This window comes from Scomber scombrus, chromosome 24 (assembly GCF_963691925.1).
Source record: "Scomber scombrus chromosome 24, fScoSco1.1, whole genome shotgun sequence".
NCBI classification, from domain to species: Eukaryota; Metazoa; Chordata; class Actinopteri; order Scombriformes; family Scombridae; genus Scomber; species Scomber scombrus.
The window spans coordinates 14,441,913-14,461,874 of NC_084993.1; the positions used below are offsets into that span (position 1 = coordinate 14,441,913).

At 37.9% G+C, this 19,962-nt stretch overlaps 2 protein-coding genes across 2 annotated transcripts; both read left to right on the forward strand.

Annotated features, from left to right (window-relative positions):
* The first annotated feature begins 2,194 nt into the window (after window positions 1-2,194).
* On the forward strand, window positions 2,195-11,961 carry LOC134006583 (histone-arginine methyltransferase CARM1-like). Its single transcript, XM_062445498.1, has 13 exons — window positions 2,195-2,296; window positions 3,628-3,754; window positions 4,350-4,526; window positions 4,794-4,945; window positions 5,888-5,998; window positions 7,128-7,305; window positions 8,478-8,568; window positions 10,143-10,224; window positions 10,359-10,444; window positions 10,717-10,806; window positions 11,312-11,449; window positions 11,638-11,727; window positions 11,865-11,961. Exons 1-13 carry the CDS (start codon window positions 2,195-2,197, stop codon window positions 11,959-11,961), a joined length of 1,521 nt encoding a protein of 506 aa, XP_062301482.1.
* A 1,690-nt stretch (window positions 11,962-13,651) lies between these two features.
* Window positions 13,652-18,109, forward strand: cnot9 (CCR4-NOT transcription complex subunit 9). Its single transcript, XM_062414639.1, has 8 exons — window positions 13,652-13,778; window positions 14,688-14,867; window positions 15,002-15,117; window positions 15,308-15,417; window positions 15,819-15,928; window positions 16,080-16,178; window positions 16,365-16,456; window positions 17,398-18,109. The coding sequence occupies exons 1-8, from the start codon at window positions 13,761-13,763 to the stop codon at window positions 17,564-17,566; spliced, it is 894 nt and encodes a 297-aa protein (XP_062270623.1). The 5' UTR covers window positions 13,652-13,760; the 3' UTR covers window positions 17,567-18,109.
* Window positions 18,110-19,962: the final 1,853 nt, after the last annotated feature.

Here is a 19,962-nt window from a genome sequence, read left to right on the forward strand (position 1 = left end):
ATCATGAAACTTAACAATATTATGCCGGTCCATGTTGTTGGACATCAAGGACTGCAGCATGACAAGCTGGGGACAAATGAGACAGTATTAGTCATTTGGTGCTTCAATCTTACCGCAGATAGTTGTATTATTATTCACTATATCTACCTCATAGCTAAGCTCACTGTTGGGTCTGGGGATCTTTATAGCCACGAAGTCTTCAGTGTCTTTTTTGTAACACTGAAGCACCGTTCCAAAGGCACCCTCTCCCAGCACCTTCAGGGTCTCATATTGGCTCGGGAGGTCAATTTTGTTATCCACACGGGACAATGACGGAAAGTTGACCAAAGCTTCTTCTGCCATTTTTTTTTCTTTCAGAAAACTAAAAAGAAATTGGAGAAGATAATTTATTTCACTTTAAAGGACGACAACGTTTTAATTTCTTCAACTACAGCTTGTATAATTGAAGAAAAAAAGTGTTGTCTGAGCTTTGTCTGCTGTCAAATGTAGAATAAACACTAGGTAGCTCCTTTAAATGACTAAACACATCTTAACATACATTTCTGTCTTCTGTTGTAAATTAAAGTATAACTGGAGCTCAGAAATGTTGCTACATCAAAGACAAAGATAGACTGACTTACCTGTTTCACAGCAGTTGATTTACAGTTTGCTAATTTGGATTGCTTGAGTGTTAATTCAAGTGTTAGCTACCTATCTCCAACTGACCTACCTATCTATCTCCAAGTGACCTATCTATCTATCTATCTATCTATCTATCTATCTATCTATCTATCTGTCTATATGTCTTTTCAATAGAACCAAAACACCTTTATGATGTAATCAGTTAACATGGCATCATATCACGTGACATCACAAAGGAGTTCTGATGAGTTGAACTTGAGTTCTAATGGCCGCCTAGCTTCATCACCTTCAGTTTAAATCAAAATAGAATATGTCTTTACTGTCATTGTACAAAGAACAACAAAATGTACATTTACATTAAAAATTAAATGATATTAATGTATATACAGTATAAAATACAAGTGAAACAAAAAGCCCACAAATTCATATTCATCAGTTGAAGGTATCTCTGTGATCATTGAATTTCAAGGGGTGGGTCTGCCTGAATGATATGTGGTTTCAAATTAGTTTGAAACCCAATTCTGGTCCAACACTTAACTTAAACAAGTGTGATGTGGGAACTTGAAGGCTCCAAACACAAACAATTAAAAGTGACTCCAGTGAAGTTTTTCTGTGAAGTAGTTTAAATCCAGATGAAATCAAAACTAGCTTATTCACCCTTTAGATCACATACCTGATCATATTGTACACCTATTTAACAATATAATGTACCAATAAATAAATTGTGTTTTCTTCTTGTTAAACAAAATATGAATACTAATATCATGAATAATAATAATCAATAACTTCTTCTGTTCACTTTCTGTTTCTAACATTTAACCTCATTTAATGAATAAATGAACATTTAAATTTACCTGTAGCCTATCCATCCTTTTTTTAAACTATTTTTTTTATCATCATTTTAATGCATTCCACCTTAAACATGAATTTGAATTGAAAAATATTATTATTATTATAATAATACTTCTAACAACCAAACAGCAGAGGGAGTGTTGTAACTGTAAATGTACTGCCCTGTGTGGCAGAATAGACACTGAAATTGAGAAGACATACCACAATATATCAAATATTCTGTTGTATATCCATATTTATATTGTTTTATCTTCTTATTGGCTGGTAATATATAAACCACAGTAGCATAAAGCTCATGAAATCACACTAGATCTGACCTAGATTGAACACAAGTCTTCTAAATGAGGATTATACCTAATTACTTTGGTAACCCCTCGACTTCTTTACATTTAGCCCTCATGCCTGGGAGTTAATGCAAATATAGGTTCACTGCTTTATGTTGGACTATTGGAATATCTCTTACCATAAAGAATGTGTATATTTAAAAAACAAAACAAAAAAAACGTCTAACACAAAAACATGCTCCATTAATCTGTGTATTTCTCAATTTCTGCCAATGTTAACACCGGCCCTTACATTTATGCCCCTATAATCTACCGCTCATCTCTCCTCCCCTTCTCCTCCACCTCCACCTCTAGCTCCCCCCCCCCCCCCCCCCCCCTCATCCGTCCTCTCTCCTCTACTTTCTTCCCAAAAAAGCAGCTTCCTTTCACATTGAAGAATGGAGGAAAGGAGTGAGGAGCCACTGGCCTTCTCTGTCAGGGTCTTCACTCTGCAGGAGGAGATGACGGCTGAGGAGGCGCGTATGGACACACATGAGGAGGTAAGGAAAGAGGTTACAGATGTTTTGCGAGTAAATTTAATAAGTGTTACTCTAACCTGATTTCATCTAATCTATGCCGCTTAAACTATTCTAATTCTAATCTGGTCTACTTTAGAGCGATTTAATCAGGTAGGTGCAAACATTCATTTTAGAAAACTAGATAACAACATTTAAGTCGTCTGTCTGCTGTTGGCTGGAACCCATTTTCTGCTCCAACTTTAGTCCCCTATATAAGAGCTGACAGTGCACATTTTCCCTTTACAAACCAGCTACATAAATAATTGGACTATTCTAAGGGGACAAATGTCAGATGACTAGTTTAACAAGAAACATACAGTAAGTTTGCTGTGTTGCAACATACATCAGCTTTTCTGCCTAAACCTGACTTCTCAGTTAGCCGCCAGTTTCTTGTGTGCAATTAAACCTATTCGTAATACTTTTATTGCATCATTGCGTGTGTTTTGCACTTTAATATACTGTATGAGTAAATTGTTGAGTTTTGTGCTTCGTGCAGTCCCATATGTATTTCATTGTTGAGTTTGATGCATTTTAAAGGCCCGTCTAAGGAACGAAAATTACAAACTAACTCAATGTATAAATGCTGTGATATGTGCCATCATCATTTATGCCATAAACTTCTGTACCCATACAAATAAACACACGATAAAATACGTTTAGTTTCATGTATGACTTGAACAATAAACAAACAACATAATTAATTAAAGGACTAAAAAGGATGATGCTGGTGTGATTTAAAAATCCAAAAGATTTTTTACAAAAGGGAAAAAAATGAAAGTTTATTAATTAATTAAAAACTAGAATCACTGGCTACACTTTCATTCTGCTAATAACACATTTCACCAATGACAATGTTGTTTAAAGATTCTGAAACTCATTGTCTATCTCTTCTGTTCTTTTGAAAGACTATAGCAGTTTGTTTTTAGGGTTAACTTCCTTCACTGTAATCATGTATACCGCTATTGAACTCAAGCAAGATGACTTCTGTACAGTAGTAGATGGTAACACTTCTTGGAATGGAGAAAACCCTAACCCTAAACCATGCACACTGGTATGGTCCATTTAGGTCCATGTTCTTGAATGGTCAATTAGGCTGGACCGAAGAAAAGAACACCTTTTTTCCAGCTATTTGTTTTTTTTTTAAATGTCGTAGTAATTAAAATAATAGTTTGGCTGAAACGGATGCGTGTTTGTTAGACGGCCGAGCGACAACAATGTGGGTTTAAACTCATACCTAGACGAATGAGATTCTACTAGATCTGATCTAATCTGGTTCGAGCTGAAAAGGCTGTGGTCTGGTTGTGTTTATGAAGGAGGTGCAGGTCCATGCGGAGGTGAGCAGAGAGCAGCAGATCAGTGTATGCAGGCAGAGAGGAGAACAGGAGCTCACTTTGCTCCTCACTAAAGGACCGGAAGCTCAGCAGGTCACAGTACAGGATGGTGAGTACTGGTGTTGGGTGCTGAAGTTAAACATTTAGGTAGGCTCAGATTGTGGCTCATAGAATCTGTGATATTCATCCAATATTAACAAAAATGTGGACATATAGATACTCACAAGTAGTTAAAATATTGTAAATAAATATGTCAATTTGCTCCACGTGACTCTACAGGCACGACACTTGTTTGAAGTATGACTGTGTTTATTAACTCTTAAGGAACGGAAGAGTCCACCAATCAGAAGACACTTATCCTCTAAAAACAAAGAAATCCATATATGGAAAAAGTTCAATATAATATAATATAAATGTGATGATAATCTCTTTTTTAAAATGTCAAAGGACAGCAAAGTCTTGATAATGCGTACTTTGGCATTCCATACTAGTCGTATTTGTTTTCATCAGAAGGTCAATGAAGATGATTGACCTGTCTGTTATTAGAAGAATTCATTTGAGCATTAAATATCAAGAAGCTGCTAAAAGGTGATGGTAGAGAAACGGGCGAGAACTTAGATTAATATATGATGACAGTCGGTTCAGTAGTTGCTATTATCTTGTCTAAACTCCTCTTTAAATGTGTGTGCTTGTTTTGTATTAAGGGAACAGAGCATTAGTCTTCCAGTTCGCTGTTTCCAAAGAGATGGACTGCTGCCAGGTTGGAGCTCAGTCCTTCCTGGTCACCGTTGGCCAGCTCAGTCTTCTACTGCAGTTTAAAACTCCAGCTGGTTCGTACAGTATACATTCAAATATATTCTGCTCATCGTCCAGGTCGATGGGTTAGTGCGTCGGTAGTTTTAAATATGTAGAAAACATCTTGTCCCCTTTGTCTCTGTAGATATGAAGAACTTCCAGAGGTTATTGAGGAGAGGGGGTGATGAAGAGACTGAAGGAGACAAGAATGGAAACAAGAATGCAGAGAGAAGCCAAAAACGCTCTAGGAGAAATCCCTCTATGCTTGAAACAAGGGTTGCAAATGCCCCTCCAGAGTGTTACCAGGTATGTAACTCCATCATTCTGTCTGTTGTTACAAATACATGTGAAAGAAAGCAGAAGACATAGTAATTCTTCATTGTTGTGTGTGTGTGTGCAGTTTCACACATGTCTGTCCCAGCAGCAGAGCTCGCTTCAGGACTTCCAAAGGACCGCCACCTACCACAGCGCCATTTTATTCAATGAGATGGACTTCAGAGACAAGGTGACAACACATGTGGTTCAAGCCAGTTATACATTCAAAATACTTCCTACAGATGAATACCTTCATCATGTTGAACACAATCTTCCAACAATCAAATACAAGGCAAATATTTGAATCTTACTGAGACAGACAACCGGGTACATGGAGAACTTCTAGGTGAAACAGCTGGAAAGATGGACAGGGAGCGTATATAGCTGTACTTGTTTGACTAAAAGTTCAAATGAAATTTTTATGCCTGCTAGAACAACATATCCACTCTGTGAATCCCTTGTCACTGCTTTTTCTTGGACCCAAAAGAGAACATTTTTTCTTTTTTACGATGGCCCCCCCATATTTTTGCAAGATTGCAAAAGAACAGTTAGTAAGTTAACTGTCTACGTAGATGAAGAGCATGTTTCCATACATGTGCCATATCATCATAATCATATATGAGATTCAAACTTGTAAACAGTGTTCACGCCGACATCCAAGTAGTAATCACAATGAGGAAACTTGGATCTTACTTAAATCTCTGATATATGTGATTTGGCTCTTCATAAGTCATTTTAGCCAACATCTGTGATTCAAGGAGATAAAACCCATATTTACTGGTGTTATGTTAGTATATTTAACCCTCACTCCACCAACTCTGTAAGCTGTCCTAAATTCCCATCTACTATCCATCCCATATGACCTGAATGCGGCATAACATGAGCACCCTGGCTTGTTTGTTTCCATGTGTCTTTTAATGCATTGAACATGAGTAGTGCTCCTAGCTTGGTTGTATTCTTTACATCTGTTCTATAAACTACTTTCTAACTTGTCTGTGAGCTGGAAGCACATTCGGGAGTTCATTGGCACAAAATCAAGGAGTGTACATGTAATTGTACATATTTTGTATTTCTTAATTTCTATTATAAAGCACGTCTGACTTCATCTCCCTTTCTCTTTCTGTCTCTTTAGGTGGTTCTTGATGTGTGTTGTGGTTCTGGTATTCTGTCTTTATTTGCAGTCCAGGCAGGAGCCACCAGAGTGTATGCGGTTGAGTCTAACCCCATGGCCAAATTTACACAGGTCAGTACATATAACCCAGTACTTACTATACAATCCTCTTTTTCTTTATCCATATTTGTCGCTTAGATGTCAGCTTGAAACACTGATATAAAAAGTGTTAGTACACAGGCTTTAAATCTGTTCTCACTTTCTGCAGAAATGAAACCAACGTTTTCAGACAGTTTCAAAAGAGTTTGAAAAGTAGTGTAATGTGTGTGTTGGCCTTGGTAGCGCCTACAGGGAAACCGCATCAATGCACTAGATAGCATGCGCGCACATACAGTACACACACATAGAGTACATACATCACATGCAGAGCGTGGCATTCTGGGGAGTTAATGGGTTGCGGCAACATCTGGCCCAGAGTTCAGCAAGGATAGGGGCTGCAGGGAGATGCTGATGCACATGGTACAGAGGTTAGGCCGATATCTCGGGGTAATTTGATTAGATGATCGTTATCGTGATATTTAAACACCAGCTGTCATTAGAAAACAGCCCCATGGTAACTGTGAACATTTGATCGTTATCCAGAGTAACCACAACAGCTTTTTCTGGAAGTTACCGTTGAATATCTCAGTAACTCTTAAACGCTGCGAGTAACAAATCACTCCTCACAAAGAACAGTTTCATGACAAATTCCTATTTATATAACCGATCAGGAAAAGTTAAACCAGCTCTGAAATCTACCCGAGTGTATCACCCAAAAGCCAAAGGGTCCTACACGATGTCCAACATACAAGAAAAAAAAAGAAAAAATAGACACATAATAGGAAAAAAGGGGTAAGAAATGGAATAAAAAGCTTTTTTTATCGAGGTGTTTATTTAAGACGATGATTCTATGAAGTGAGATTATAGTCGAGATGTTTTTTAACAATGTAAACTATGGTTGTAAAACTAGGATTTAAACATTTGAAATTAGGATTTAATGTTTCAGACCTTGATGGTAGTCTCGCTTTAGTCGATGTGATTATTAGTAGAAATGAAAGCTCTGTGTATGCACAGCTGCTCAATAGGTTTAGCGGGTCGCTGCTTTAACGTTACAGAAGACGTTTGTTGAGACGTTTAATGCCTTCTACACATCCAGTGGGGGAATGGTTGAACAGTGTATTATTCATAGTCATGAAGCAGATGTTGTCTGTCTCCTGTGCAGATCCTGGTCCAGGGCAACCGTCTGTCTGAGCGGATCTGCATCCTAGAAGGGGAGGTGGAGGAGGTCAGCTGTCCTGACATGGTGGATGTCATTGTCTCTGAGCCCATTGGTTACATGCTGCTAAATGAGAGAGTCATGGAGAGCTTCTTGTATGCCAGGAAATGGCTGAAGCCCAATGGTAAGCACACAGTACCGCCCACATTTTTAACACTGCTATTAATAGAGCTATAAAATAGTATTTTACAGACAAAATCAAAAGACTCTCAAACAAATGATTGACTTCACTTGTCAAAGATGTTTTTATTGAGCATTCGGTTCATATAACTACCCGTCTGTTTTTCACAAGTCGACTTTATTTTATGACAATCATCTGTAGCTGAACTTGTTTCAAAGGCTATGATTGACTTCACATGGACTCCTAATCAACACTTCAGTTTCTTGACAACAGATATACTTTAAATCAATCTGACAAGAAGTGTTTGTCAGTGCAGACCAACAGCTTGTTTAGGGCGTGAAACTCAAAGTTTAGGACTTGACTTTGGACTTTGGACCCAACTCAGGACTTCATAGCCAAGGTTTGAAACGTATTTATGACTTTGCAAAACAGTGAGCCCCATCCAAGATCATTTTCCGGTCCAATTCAACACAAACTTGTCATAGATTGCGCGTTTCAGCCCAATGAATATTACCTAGGTGACTGTTCCTGAAATGTAATAATTATAATAATAATAATAATAACTTTATTTGTATAGCACCTTTCATACAGTAAATGCAGCTCAAAGTGCTTTACAACACAAAGAAATGACATACGCCAAGTGCTTCACATTAAAGGGACATAAAAAGAGCATAAAGCAATGTTAAAAAAAAAAGAACCAAAAAATAGTAAAAATAGTTACATAGTAAAAGTAGCTAAAAAATAGAATCAATACAATATGTCAAATTTCTAAAACTATCATATAAAGTGACACTTTGTTTTTGGGCAAGTTTCATTCACAAAAATGTTCCCAGAGATTAAAAAAAGAGAAATTTACACAATGAAGCTTCAACTCTTTCTAAAGCAAAGTTATATGAGAGGTGATCATGTGAAATATTAGAAGAGAAAATATTATAACCTACAGTAGGTGATGAAACTGGTCTCGACTACTTGTAAATATCATTGGTACCTCAAAAAAAACAAAAGTATGAGAAGTAAAGAGAATGTCATAAATTGTAAATGATTCATACATGCCATGTAAGAACAAATCTCTGACTCACCTCTGTCTGTTAGTAAATGAATCTTTTAGTTAATGTGGCTCTCTTTATCTGTGTGTGTATTGTTTAGTCACTGTTTCACTGTTTCTTTGCCTCCAGGTCTGATGTTTCCCTCCTATGGTGATATTCATCTGGCTCCCTTCACTGACGAACAGCTTTACTTCGAACACCACGCACGAGCCAGTTTCTGGTCTCTCTCTCTCTCTCTCTCGCTCACACACACACACACACACACACACACACACACACACACACACACACACACACACACAAGCATGCACAGGCAGAAATCCATGCATGAGGACACAAACACACTGGCTCCCTTTCTCTTTCCCTCTTTTTCTCACACACGCAGACACACACACACACACACACACACACACATACGTTCTCAGTGCTTGACCTCAGTCAGGCATGTTTCCTGTTGGGTGTAAAATGGTCGGGTTCAGTCCAGTCCTGACTCATACAAGCCAGCACAGTTTGACTGATATGGGCTTTTGTAGACCGATATGTTTGGTTTGAAACTGATATTTTAAACTAAAATATATACTATATATACATTTTAAAAAGTGAACATTGTATTCAGATCAATAATTGTAATAATAATAATAATAACAAGAACTTTTCACAAAGTGTAATATCAGTGGAAATTATTGATCAGATCAGATTATTGATCATCATATCACTGCTATTGCATAATAACGTTATTTATTAAGTGTATAGAATTGATTATTGAGATTGGTAACCACACATTGGATTTACATTCATTTAGTTGATAGTGAGACTGGATCATGTAGTTTGAGCTGTTATTGTGGCTATTAAACCATATAACATGGTATCAAAAAAAAAGAGAAAAATGCTAATTTCCTTCTAAATAAATTCCATGTGCTTTACATAGCCAACCCAGAACTGTTAAATACTGTTTAACCATGAGTATTAATTAGACTTCTTTTGTACTCACCCAGAATGATTTAGTCCTTCAGTTTGAAGTCATTCCAGAGAGGAAAACCTCTTTCACTGTTCATATGGACATCTGACTGTTGCTTTAAGACGCACCTGAAAAACTGTGGACTCCTCCTTTTAAAGATTTATCTTTGAAATGGAGACAAGAATCAAAGAGGAATCACAGTTCACTTGATTCTGTTTAAGTGAAAACACATTTTTGCAGCATGTAAGGACAACAGTTGTGTAGTGTACACCGGACCCTATCAAAGGAAATAAACTGAAGTATATCAACATTACGCTGGGTTATAGTGATACATAAAAACATCTGCGGGTATTGCGAATGCTGATGATATCCGACCCATAGGAGTAATACATTAGATCTGTCATGTTCTGTATTCTGCTTTTTATATATCTGGAAAATTCATGCAAACAATACAGCCGCTGTTGTGGAATTTGTTTTTATGTGTATGCAAGCATGCCAGCGTGTGTGTGTGTGTGTGTGTGTGTGTGTGTGTGTGTGTGGTCATGCCCTTCACTGCTCTACCACTATGTGGAGGTCAGGCTTAGTCAGCCCTGAGGAATGAAGGTAAACTGTAAACTGATGTTTTTCACCAAAACAATTTTTTCAGTGACACTGTGAGAAGCTTATACATTTATATGAATAACAGCTGCAGCACTAAAGATCTGAAGCTTTACACTGTTTACATGCGGATAAAGAAAAAAAAAACGCAATTGGATGGTGGATAAATACACTGGTCGTGAACTACCAAATGTGTCAATCAGCTGTTCAGCGTTGTCTCTTTACTCTCCTCTCTTCAGGCAGCAAAGAAACTTCTACGGTGTTAACCTGAGCGCTCTGCACAGTCCTGCTGGGGACGAGTTCTTCAGGCAGCCTATAGTGGTATGTGGAGAAAGAAATCCCGTTGTGTCTTATAGTGTCTTATCACAAATACAACTTATACAGACAAACAGAAATACCTGCAGATAGAGTTAAACATAATACAAGATATATACAGCATAACCATTATTTTCCAGGACCCTTTTGATGTGCAGATCCTGATGGCCAGATCTGTCAAACACTGCATCAACTTCATGGAGGCTAAACAAGAAGACTTGCACAGGTTAGATATTATATGGAAGTGCTTTAGAAGCATTTTCATACACTCGGTGGTGGAAGAAGTGCTGAAATATTTAGTTAAATAGGGGATACCACAATATTGACTTAATTACATGTGATGGGTTAACCCAAGTTGAGAATATACTATAAGAAAATGTTAAGGAACACGATACAAGAAAGGAAAGTAGGAAAAAGGAGTGAGGGTTATTACTGTATACATGATTTGAACATGAGAACATGTTTTGTAGAAGTTTAACATATTTGTGTTTGGTCCAGGATGGAGATCCCTTTCGTGTTTACGCTGCTCCAGTCTGGTCTGGTCCATGGTCTTGCCTTCTGGTTTGATGTGGCTTACATGGGATCCAAGTAAGAATCACACAACCCTGACTTTTCTGCTGCTTTGAAAGGCCGTATCGACGGTACATTTAATTGTAACAAGTGACCGAACGATTAATTTCATTTCATTCATTTTATTTATTTTTTAAGCAGGAAAAACAGCAGAGCAATTTAAAACATTACCAGCTGCGGGCCTGACTCCATTTACAATCTGTTTTTTTCCAGCAGGTTTCCGGCCGTCACACAGCGAGGACAAAAGTAGCGAAATAGTAGAAAAACAAGACAAGCAGAGAGTAAAAGTTAGACGAAAAATATTCTTCATATATGGAATGAAAATAATATTTTTTAAAGTGAATTTGGATTAAAGAATACAGCATTTAGCAAAATTGAGCAAAAAGTAAACACGGTTACAAGTTACATGGAATTTAAAAGAAAATAAGATTGATTATTAAGACGTTAGTGGTTATAGTTTTGATATCATGAAATCATGATGATGATATCATGTCTTTCCCCTTCCCTCTCTCTCTCTCTGAAGGTCAACAGTGTGGCTCTCCACAGCTCCCACTGAGCCTCTGACTCGCTGGTATCAGGTCAGGTGTTTGCTTCAGACGCCGCTCTTTGCCAAACTGGGACAAACTCTGTCTGGGACTGTCCTGCTGGCCGTTAACAACAGGTACACCTGAGCCTCCACTATCACATGTGTACAAAATGAGATGAGAAGATTTCACATCGTTTTTTTCAGTCAGAAGTAGCTGTTGACATCCCCTTTGGTTTATGTTACCATGGCAGCGTAATCAAACTACACATCTCATGAAGGCTTGTTGTCAGTCTCAGTCACTCTTTACCTTTCCACTGCTTCAGGAACAGCTATGATATCCACATGACAGCCACAGTTGACCAATCAGGCTTCAGATCTGGAAACATCCTGGACCTCAAGAACCCATTCTTCAGGTCGCATCTCCTTTTCCTCTCTGACACATAAATTACATTTCTCCATTAAGTACTTGATCCCAAAGTACTGTATCAACAGATATGTTTTTTATTTCTTCTTTTAATGTTTGAAATACAGAATGTGCATCTGAGGTCAGGTTCTGTGGCGAGAGACCTCCAGAGAGACAGCGAGCTGGAGGTCCAGGGCAGGCAGCATCTCTCCTTCAAGATGAAGAATTCGGAGAACAGAGGTAAACCTTGAAGACATAATGCATGTTGTACTGCATGATCAAAACATGTACAGGTTCTCAGCTCCAATACTGTAGAAGGAAGATATATTTTTAAGAATGATTTTAATGGATTATTTTATTTAATGTTAAGTGTCTTGACAAGATTATTTTTAAATGCTTTTTTTTTTTATCTTTTAATCCAGTTTGTACTTTGTCCATGCTTTCATTTGAAGATGTTTGTGTTTAATTTAAATACATATAAATCAGTTATTTTTTAACCAATAGAGCAGCAGCTCTCATTGAATGAAAGCTGTTGAAGATTTGACCTTAAATAAAATGTGTAATATGAGACAAAATGTTGATTGTGTTCACTTGGTTTCCTTTAATAATTGACAGTGATTATTTTTATTGTCATCTTTTTCATCTCCAAAGGAACCTCATTAGGGATCATCAGATATCAGCCAACCAAGCTGTGACATATATATATATATTTTTTTTTAAACAAGAAAATTGGGCTTTTGTGCCCTGTTCTGTTGATGGTCACCAACAGTATTCTCTGTGCCTGTATTTCATTCATTTTAATAAAATGTACCCTTCAAACATTCTTTTAGTGTTATTTAATTCTTCAGGTTTTACCAATATGTGTCAAATATAGTCATTACATTTAGAAGCTTCACTACATTACATTTATGGCTGTTGTATCAGGATCGGAAATGGCATCTATTCCTTTTCCATCATTAAACATTCTGAATCTATAAATATGCAAATAATGTATTTTCTTACTTCACTGTAAAGTTTCCACATCACACTTTTTTTAAGCTAAATATTGAACCAGGATTGGCTCCAAACTCGTTGTGATGTCACAAATCATACTCATAGGCCCACTCTTAAAAATGGTTTCAATGAGCACAGAGAAACTTTCCACTCTCAGCAGATGAATGTAAAATATTTTTGGAGTGAAAGGAGAATTTAGTACATCTCAAAATACCTAAGGACTTGCTTGTGACCAGGTTTACAGACTACTGATGAAACTCTGGCGCTCTCTGCTGGGCCACCAATAGCCTACTGTTACAACCACACACTCAACCAGTTTGTCAAAATATTTCATGTTTCACTTCATACAATATTCATTTCACATAGTTCAACTTATAGGAATGGTTAAAAAAAAAACTGGCCATATGCATAACTGTTGTAAATAAAACAATGAGATACTGTTTACATTTGTGTTTAGAATGAATATGCAGAGGCACCTGAGATGTACCTGTGATTTTCATTTAGTGTTTTAGTGAGAGACTTAAACATGAGAAAGTAGGTAAGAAATGTTATGATGTGAGACATGAAGCTAAGGAGGACAAATCAGTTAGGAAGCATGATGAGTTATCATTTTTTAAAGGACTAGGTGAAGTTTTTGGTCTTTTGGTCAATGGTAGGTTAACTGTACTGCTGGGGTAGAAACATATATGAGAAAATTAACAGTTGTAGATGCAGCAATGAGATATGCATGAAATGTTCAGCAGCTGTTGAGAGAAGCTTTTATGCTCTTTCAAACACCTGAACAATAGAAAGTTTATAGCAGAATTGATAGAAGTTGAGAGGGGGATTAGCGTTAGTTAGTTTTAGTTAAATCCAGTAGGTGGCGGTAATGTGACATTTTGGACGCCAACCGCAACTAAAAAGCAAAGAGCAGAACAAGAAGCATAGCAGTTCCGGCTGACAGAAGCGTTGATATCAATGCAGCCGCAGCATTTCTGTGACACTTTCTTTAAAATAACTTGATACAGCATTAAAAACATATTACTGGATTAAACTGAAGCGCTGCACACAATGTTGGCTACCGGAGCAGTAAGTACATACAACTATTATCTTTATTATTAGCTTGCTAAGTTAGCTACAGGTTAGCCTGGTTAAAGTATGAGGGTGCAAAATGAACTTTATGTCAAAAGGCTGATAAATGTTGAATAAATGTAGCATTGTTTTTTGGCTGGTGAGTGATATTTGACCAGCATTGACTGGTGGCTGGTGCTATTTTTGTCCTCTGTATCATATGCTAATAATATTGACATTGCTAACCTAAATGGAATTGATTGAGCTACAGCAGTAAGTCTGCTTATATAAATAAAATGACATAATTTATAAAATGACACAGGTGAGTCACTATGTTATATTTTCATAATATTGAGTTCACACCTATTATTTTGTCTTCAGGGGAAAATTTTACACATTTTTCCATTCATAAATCTGTGAAATAATGAAGTCGTGCGTAACCATAGTAACTTAATAAAAATGTGCATACACTTAAATTTAGGCATACATCAAAAACAGTTTTTGTCTCCTTCATTTACAATGACAACTCTCTGCATTTGCTTGAAGCCTATGTTTCTTGCTGTAATCATTCCACACTAAGAGGGAATTTGATTCTAAAAGACTGTAAATGTGTCAGATATCACTTGATATGACTAACTCAGACTGCTGAAGCTGAATAGAAGCTCATTTAAAGGAGATTTTTTTTATAGTATGAACAGAAGGAATGATTACAGCGAGATAAACCTCTTTAACTGTTCATATAGACACCTGATCTGTTGTTTTAAGACTTGAAACATTGTGAATCTGTCCTTTAAACTGCAGTTTGTAAGGTTTCTATATTCCAGCTGGTATTATACTGACAGATTAGAAATGAGATGTTGTCTCTGCACTATAGATGCCTATATACTATAGGCTGTTTCAGTGCTTTATTTCCTCTGTTGTTTTCAGGCTGTAACCACAGCGCTGGCACAAGTTGACAGAGAAAAGATCTACCAGTGGATCAACGAGCTCTCCAGTCCAGAAACCAGAGAGAATGCCCTCCTGGAGCTCAGCAAGAAGCGGGAGTCTGTACCAGACCTGGCTCCCATGCTGTGGCACTCTTGTGGTACTATAGCAGCCCTGCTGCAGGTGAGCCAGAGCAGTGTTTTCCTCAAGTCCCAGGTTACATGTGGTAGAATCAGTACAGCAGTGAATAAAGCTCCTCAGATATTATCCAATGGCAAGTCACGCTTTACTTTTATTTTCATCCCTGTCATTGCCAGGAAATCGTCAACATCTACCCATCAATCAACCCCGCCACCCTGACAGCACACCAGTCCAACAGAGTATGTAACGCCTTGGCGCTCCTGCAATGTGTAGCCTCCCATCCAGAAACAAGGTAAGTGAAACCCATGTCAGCTTTCCTTCTGTTACTCATCAGCAGACAGTGTTTGTTTAGTAATAGTTTGGTTTTGAAGATCACACCGCAGCATAGAAGTTGAGAATGAGTCAGATAAAATGTAGACCTGAAACAAACATCAAGAAGAGTATCAAACAGTTCTTCACAGTGGAGTTTTTGTCCTTCACAGGTCAGCTTTCCTGGCAGCTCACATCCCTCTCTTCCTGTACCCCTTCTTACACACTGTCAGCAAAACACGGCCTTTTGAATACCTCCGTCTCACAAGCTTAGGGGTCATAGGTAAGAAATCTACACGCTTTTCATCACTCATGAGATATTATAGGAGTATTACACTTGTACAAGTGTACTAGCACTGATTTTTCTTTTCTCTTTTTCATAAATGTTTTAAGTATGACTCAGCACTCATTCATAGCATTTCTCACTATCATCAATGTTTAATGCAATCCTCTACATAATACATTATAACTCACTGAAAAAACAACAGGGTTACGGCCAGTATGAGTTAAATAAGGAGTTTTTTGAACTGTAAATCATTCTAAGATATTCCAGCAGAGCTTAGATAAAAAATATAGAGCTGGAAATGTGCAGAATATGTGCAGTATAGTGCACATATTGTATAGTATAGTTCATGTCTTTACAATGTTTTAGTGTTATTGCTTACATGTGTCAATCCTGTCCAGGTGCTTTGGTGAAAACAGATGAGCAGGAAGTGATCAACTTCCTGTTGACCACAGAGATCATTCCCTTGTGCCTTCGTATCATGGAGTCTGGCAGCGAACTCTCCAAAACGGTACTTTCAGTGTTTGTGACCCTTGTTATCTGTTATAATTAACTCTCTGTTTTATTCCTTTTAGATTACATGAATATTCATTTATGATTAAGACGCAGAAGATTCTTGTTGAGAAAAGTCAAATCATTAAAGGAATCTGTTTGTTTTTCAGGTTGCAACCTTTATACTACAGAAAATCCTCCTGGACGACACGGGGCTGGCTTACATCTGTCAGACATACGAGCGCTTCTCTCATGTTGCTATGATTCTTGTAAGTCTATAAAGGTTGGCTTCCTCTCAAATGTGTTTTGCTTCTTGTCATTTTTAGAATGTTTGGCAAATGAACTTCTTGTTGAAAAACACATCAGTATTAGAGTATTTTACTGTGTTAAAAAAGTCTGAAGGGAATCTATAATAATAATTATAATACACTTGGACTCACCGTCTTCTGTTTCAGGGTAAAATGGTCCTCCAGCTTTCCAAAGAGCCTTCAGCCCGCCTACTGAAGCACGTAGTGCGCTGCTACTTACGCCTGTCTGACAACTCCAGGTACTTCAGTCAGTGTAATAATAATTCTGAATGAGAGCATGCTTGATTCAACTGCATCTCATGGCCTTCACCAGGAAATATATTAAGCTCCTGTGTCTTCTCGTGACCTTAGTGTGGGACTTGGATCATGTTACAACAACGTCACCACACTTACAACCACCTGTTATCATGTGACTCAAGTACCACACTTAAATCACATGATGTCATCAGAACCAACCAAGACTACGAGATACAGTTGAAAGCTCTGAATAACTAGTAGTAATAATAGATCATAAGTAGAACTGATACAGTAGTTATAAAGAGAGGTTAGGGCATTGAAGTGTAAGTGGACCTTTTGAGCTTAGATTATTTTGTTACATAAATAAAAAATATGTTTGCCCTTTTCTGGAACTGTTAAATATGTTACAACATAATATGATCACTGTCTAATATTAGCAAAGGCTTCTCACCACTTACCAATCGCCCTAAAAGATGAGTCAGGGCAAATGCTGCCATCATTTTGTATGCAAATGAAAAAGAGTAGAAATGAGATTAAACACAATAATAAAAGTGTATTGTCAGCAGTCTATGGTTAAATTTGAACCGCATCTAGTTCAGTTGATAAAGATTAAATTCAGCATAAAGACTGAAGCAAAGTAACTAACATCATCATAGATAATAATAGTGCACAATGTCAACATTTTAATACTTCATTTGTTTGGCCACTTGGGGGCAGTATAACAATGTGTGGGCTTGTCACTATTAGTGGCACCTTTTACATTAGTTCAGCCCTGAATTCAGTAGTGTGATTGTGGGTTTTTCTTTTTGTTGTAGCTGTTCTAAAAAATACCAACTATTTCAATTAGCATCCAGAACTGTAATCCTATTTAAAGGGAATGCCTCTGGAGCTGTATGTAGACATCACAGTATAGATATGTGTCCTGTGTCTATTTCCTCTGCAGAGCCAGAGAAGCTCTTCGCCAGTGCCTCCCTGACCAGCTCAAAGACACCACCTTCGCCCAGGTCCTGAAGGATGACACCACCACCAAACGCTGGCTGGCCCAGCTGGTGAAGAACCTCCAGGAAGGTCAGGTCACAGACGCACGGGGCATCCCTCTCCCCCCACAGTGACTCCACTCCAGCTCCTCACCGACCCTGAGGAACACCAGCAAGGAACTGCCCAAAAGATGATGACGATGAGCTTTCAGCTTCAATCATGAACACACAGACAGACATGCAGCGCTGTTTTTATGAAAGACTTGAAAAGGGATTATTTTTTGTGTTCAGAAGCACATCTTCTGCTATTCCGTTGCCATGGATCCACGGTTTCAAAGACTTTCACGTTTGTTGCCTCGCCATGTGTTGTCCAACTGATTAACAGATGAACAATAAACTATTGCACAACATAGAACAGCTTCAGAATCATCATTCTGTTAATGTGACACTGCCAGATATTTTACTATTACTAGATATACAGCATTATCCTTTAAACTGGTGGCTTGTGAGGCCTTCTGCATCACATGTAGATGTGTGTTACTGACAAGATATCTTAAATGGAGTATTTCTGTATTTAATTATAGTAATGTTTTGCAGAATAGAAGATCTTTTCAGGTGATGTCACTCTCTCCTGCAGGCAAGAGGTAAGTAAAATCTATTCAGAAACAAGCACCAGAATGTTTCAGGCTTACTCTGTTAAGTAAACCTTTCTTTAACCTTTCTAAACCTTTGTCTTTAAAGTCAGTGCCTCCAGTTGGTAACACGCTTCGTCCCAAATCCATTCATCTGTTCTACTTACTATTTCTACACAGTTCACTCATCTGTTTCTTTTCTTTTTATGCTTTACACTAAAAGGTGAGCTTTTCCCTCTTCTGTTTCAGCTGCCGGTCACATTGTAGGACAATGGTGTCCATACACAGCACACCTCAAAATCCACTGTAGTTAGTCTACACACTGTCTGGTTTGAATGCCGTCACTTATTTACTGTGGACACACTAAATACTTGCTGCTTAGAATTGCTGTCTAGTATGAATTAGAGGCACAGCTACAGTCTCTTTAAAGCTCTCCAAGTACAAGCTGAGAAAACCTTGATGATGTCACTATGGCATCATCGGGACATTTTTTCTCAGTCTTGTCAAAGCTCCTCCAAAGCCACAGCTGCTTTCACAGGCACAGAATACCTTGAGTAGTTTCTGTAATTAAATGTGACCTTCATAGTGAGAGCAAAATTGGCTGAGTGCCCCTTTTTAAGTGTGTCGCATCGTTCGATAACACACAAAAGTCCTTAAGAAAACACATCCACAGACCACTGTTGCATCTTAAGATGAGCTTAATGAAAAGTCAGGCTTGGCAAGTCAGGCTTTCATTTTTTCCAGCAGATTGATGAAAATGTATGGTACTGAGTTTTGAATGGATGAGAAATAAAAATATGATGTTGCACCATCCCCAGAATGGCTCTATGGACTCCTGCTGGAGGGCTGAACTGCTTTCTTCTAATATATATTCCCTAACTTGGTGTTTGGCTGGTGGAGAGCGAGTGTCAAAATCTAAGCATTCATAATGTCTCTCCAGTTATTACTGTTTTAGACTTGTACAGCAGTTATGCAACAAACGAAGCACCCTCGTGTCTGGTGTAAATAACTTAGAGATCAGAGGTAGCTGCTTGGAACTGTAGTTTTCTTTCCTTAGAGGAGGTCTTTGTGAGGGAGCCCCTCCATTTCAGTTTTGGCTCAGTCTGTGTAATTTGATCGGGGAAGCTGAGCTGAAGCAGTAGATTATTAATGACTCAGAACCTGAGCAGGGAGCACAGATGATGACCAATGAAAGAATATTAATATTCACACTTACAAATTCACGGTATGTGTGTGAGCTCTCAGGTGCATAAGTGATTTCAGTAATGACTCCAGAGGGAAGCTGGGAGCAGTTTGGTAATTTGATGGTGAATCTCTCCCTGATGTGCCGTCCTCATGGCCTGCATTTAAACTGGCCTGATGAAAGTTTGATGAGAAGGGCTTTGTAACATTAGACAGGACAGAAAAGATGGAGGCTCACTGCAGTGAAGCTCTGTTGATCCTCCACTTGGTGTGTTGGGACAGAGGTGGTTCTGGGCCAAATCTGGAGGAAACAGCTTGATTGTAAACCTCTGCCACTGAGTGTGTTGTATGACAGCAGACAAGCTTCATTGACGGCATTCACAGAGGAGCTTACTGCTCTGCCAAAAACACAGATAAACTGTGATGTGTCACTGACTGTAAACACAGATATTGAGATATATTACCATAATGTAATAAAACACACAAAAACACTAATTATTGAACACTAATTTGATGTTTGGTGTGTTTTATGATTTTATAGATACCAGTTTTTATAAGGAATCCTAAATGCTTGTCTAATTATTTACAGATCATTTGCTGGCTAATAATAGGAGCAACTTTGGGTTTGCCATGTTGTACCGCAATTTAGTATTACATCCGGAAGTTTGAGAGACTAACCCCAAACTCAAAATCAAACTGACTTTCAGTCACTAGTAA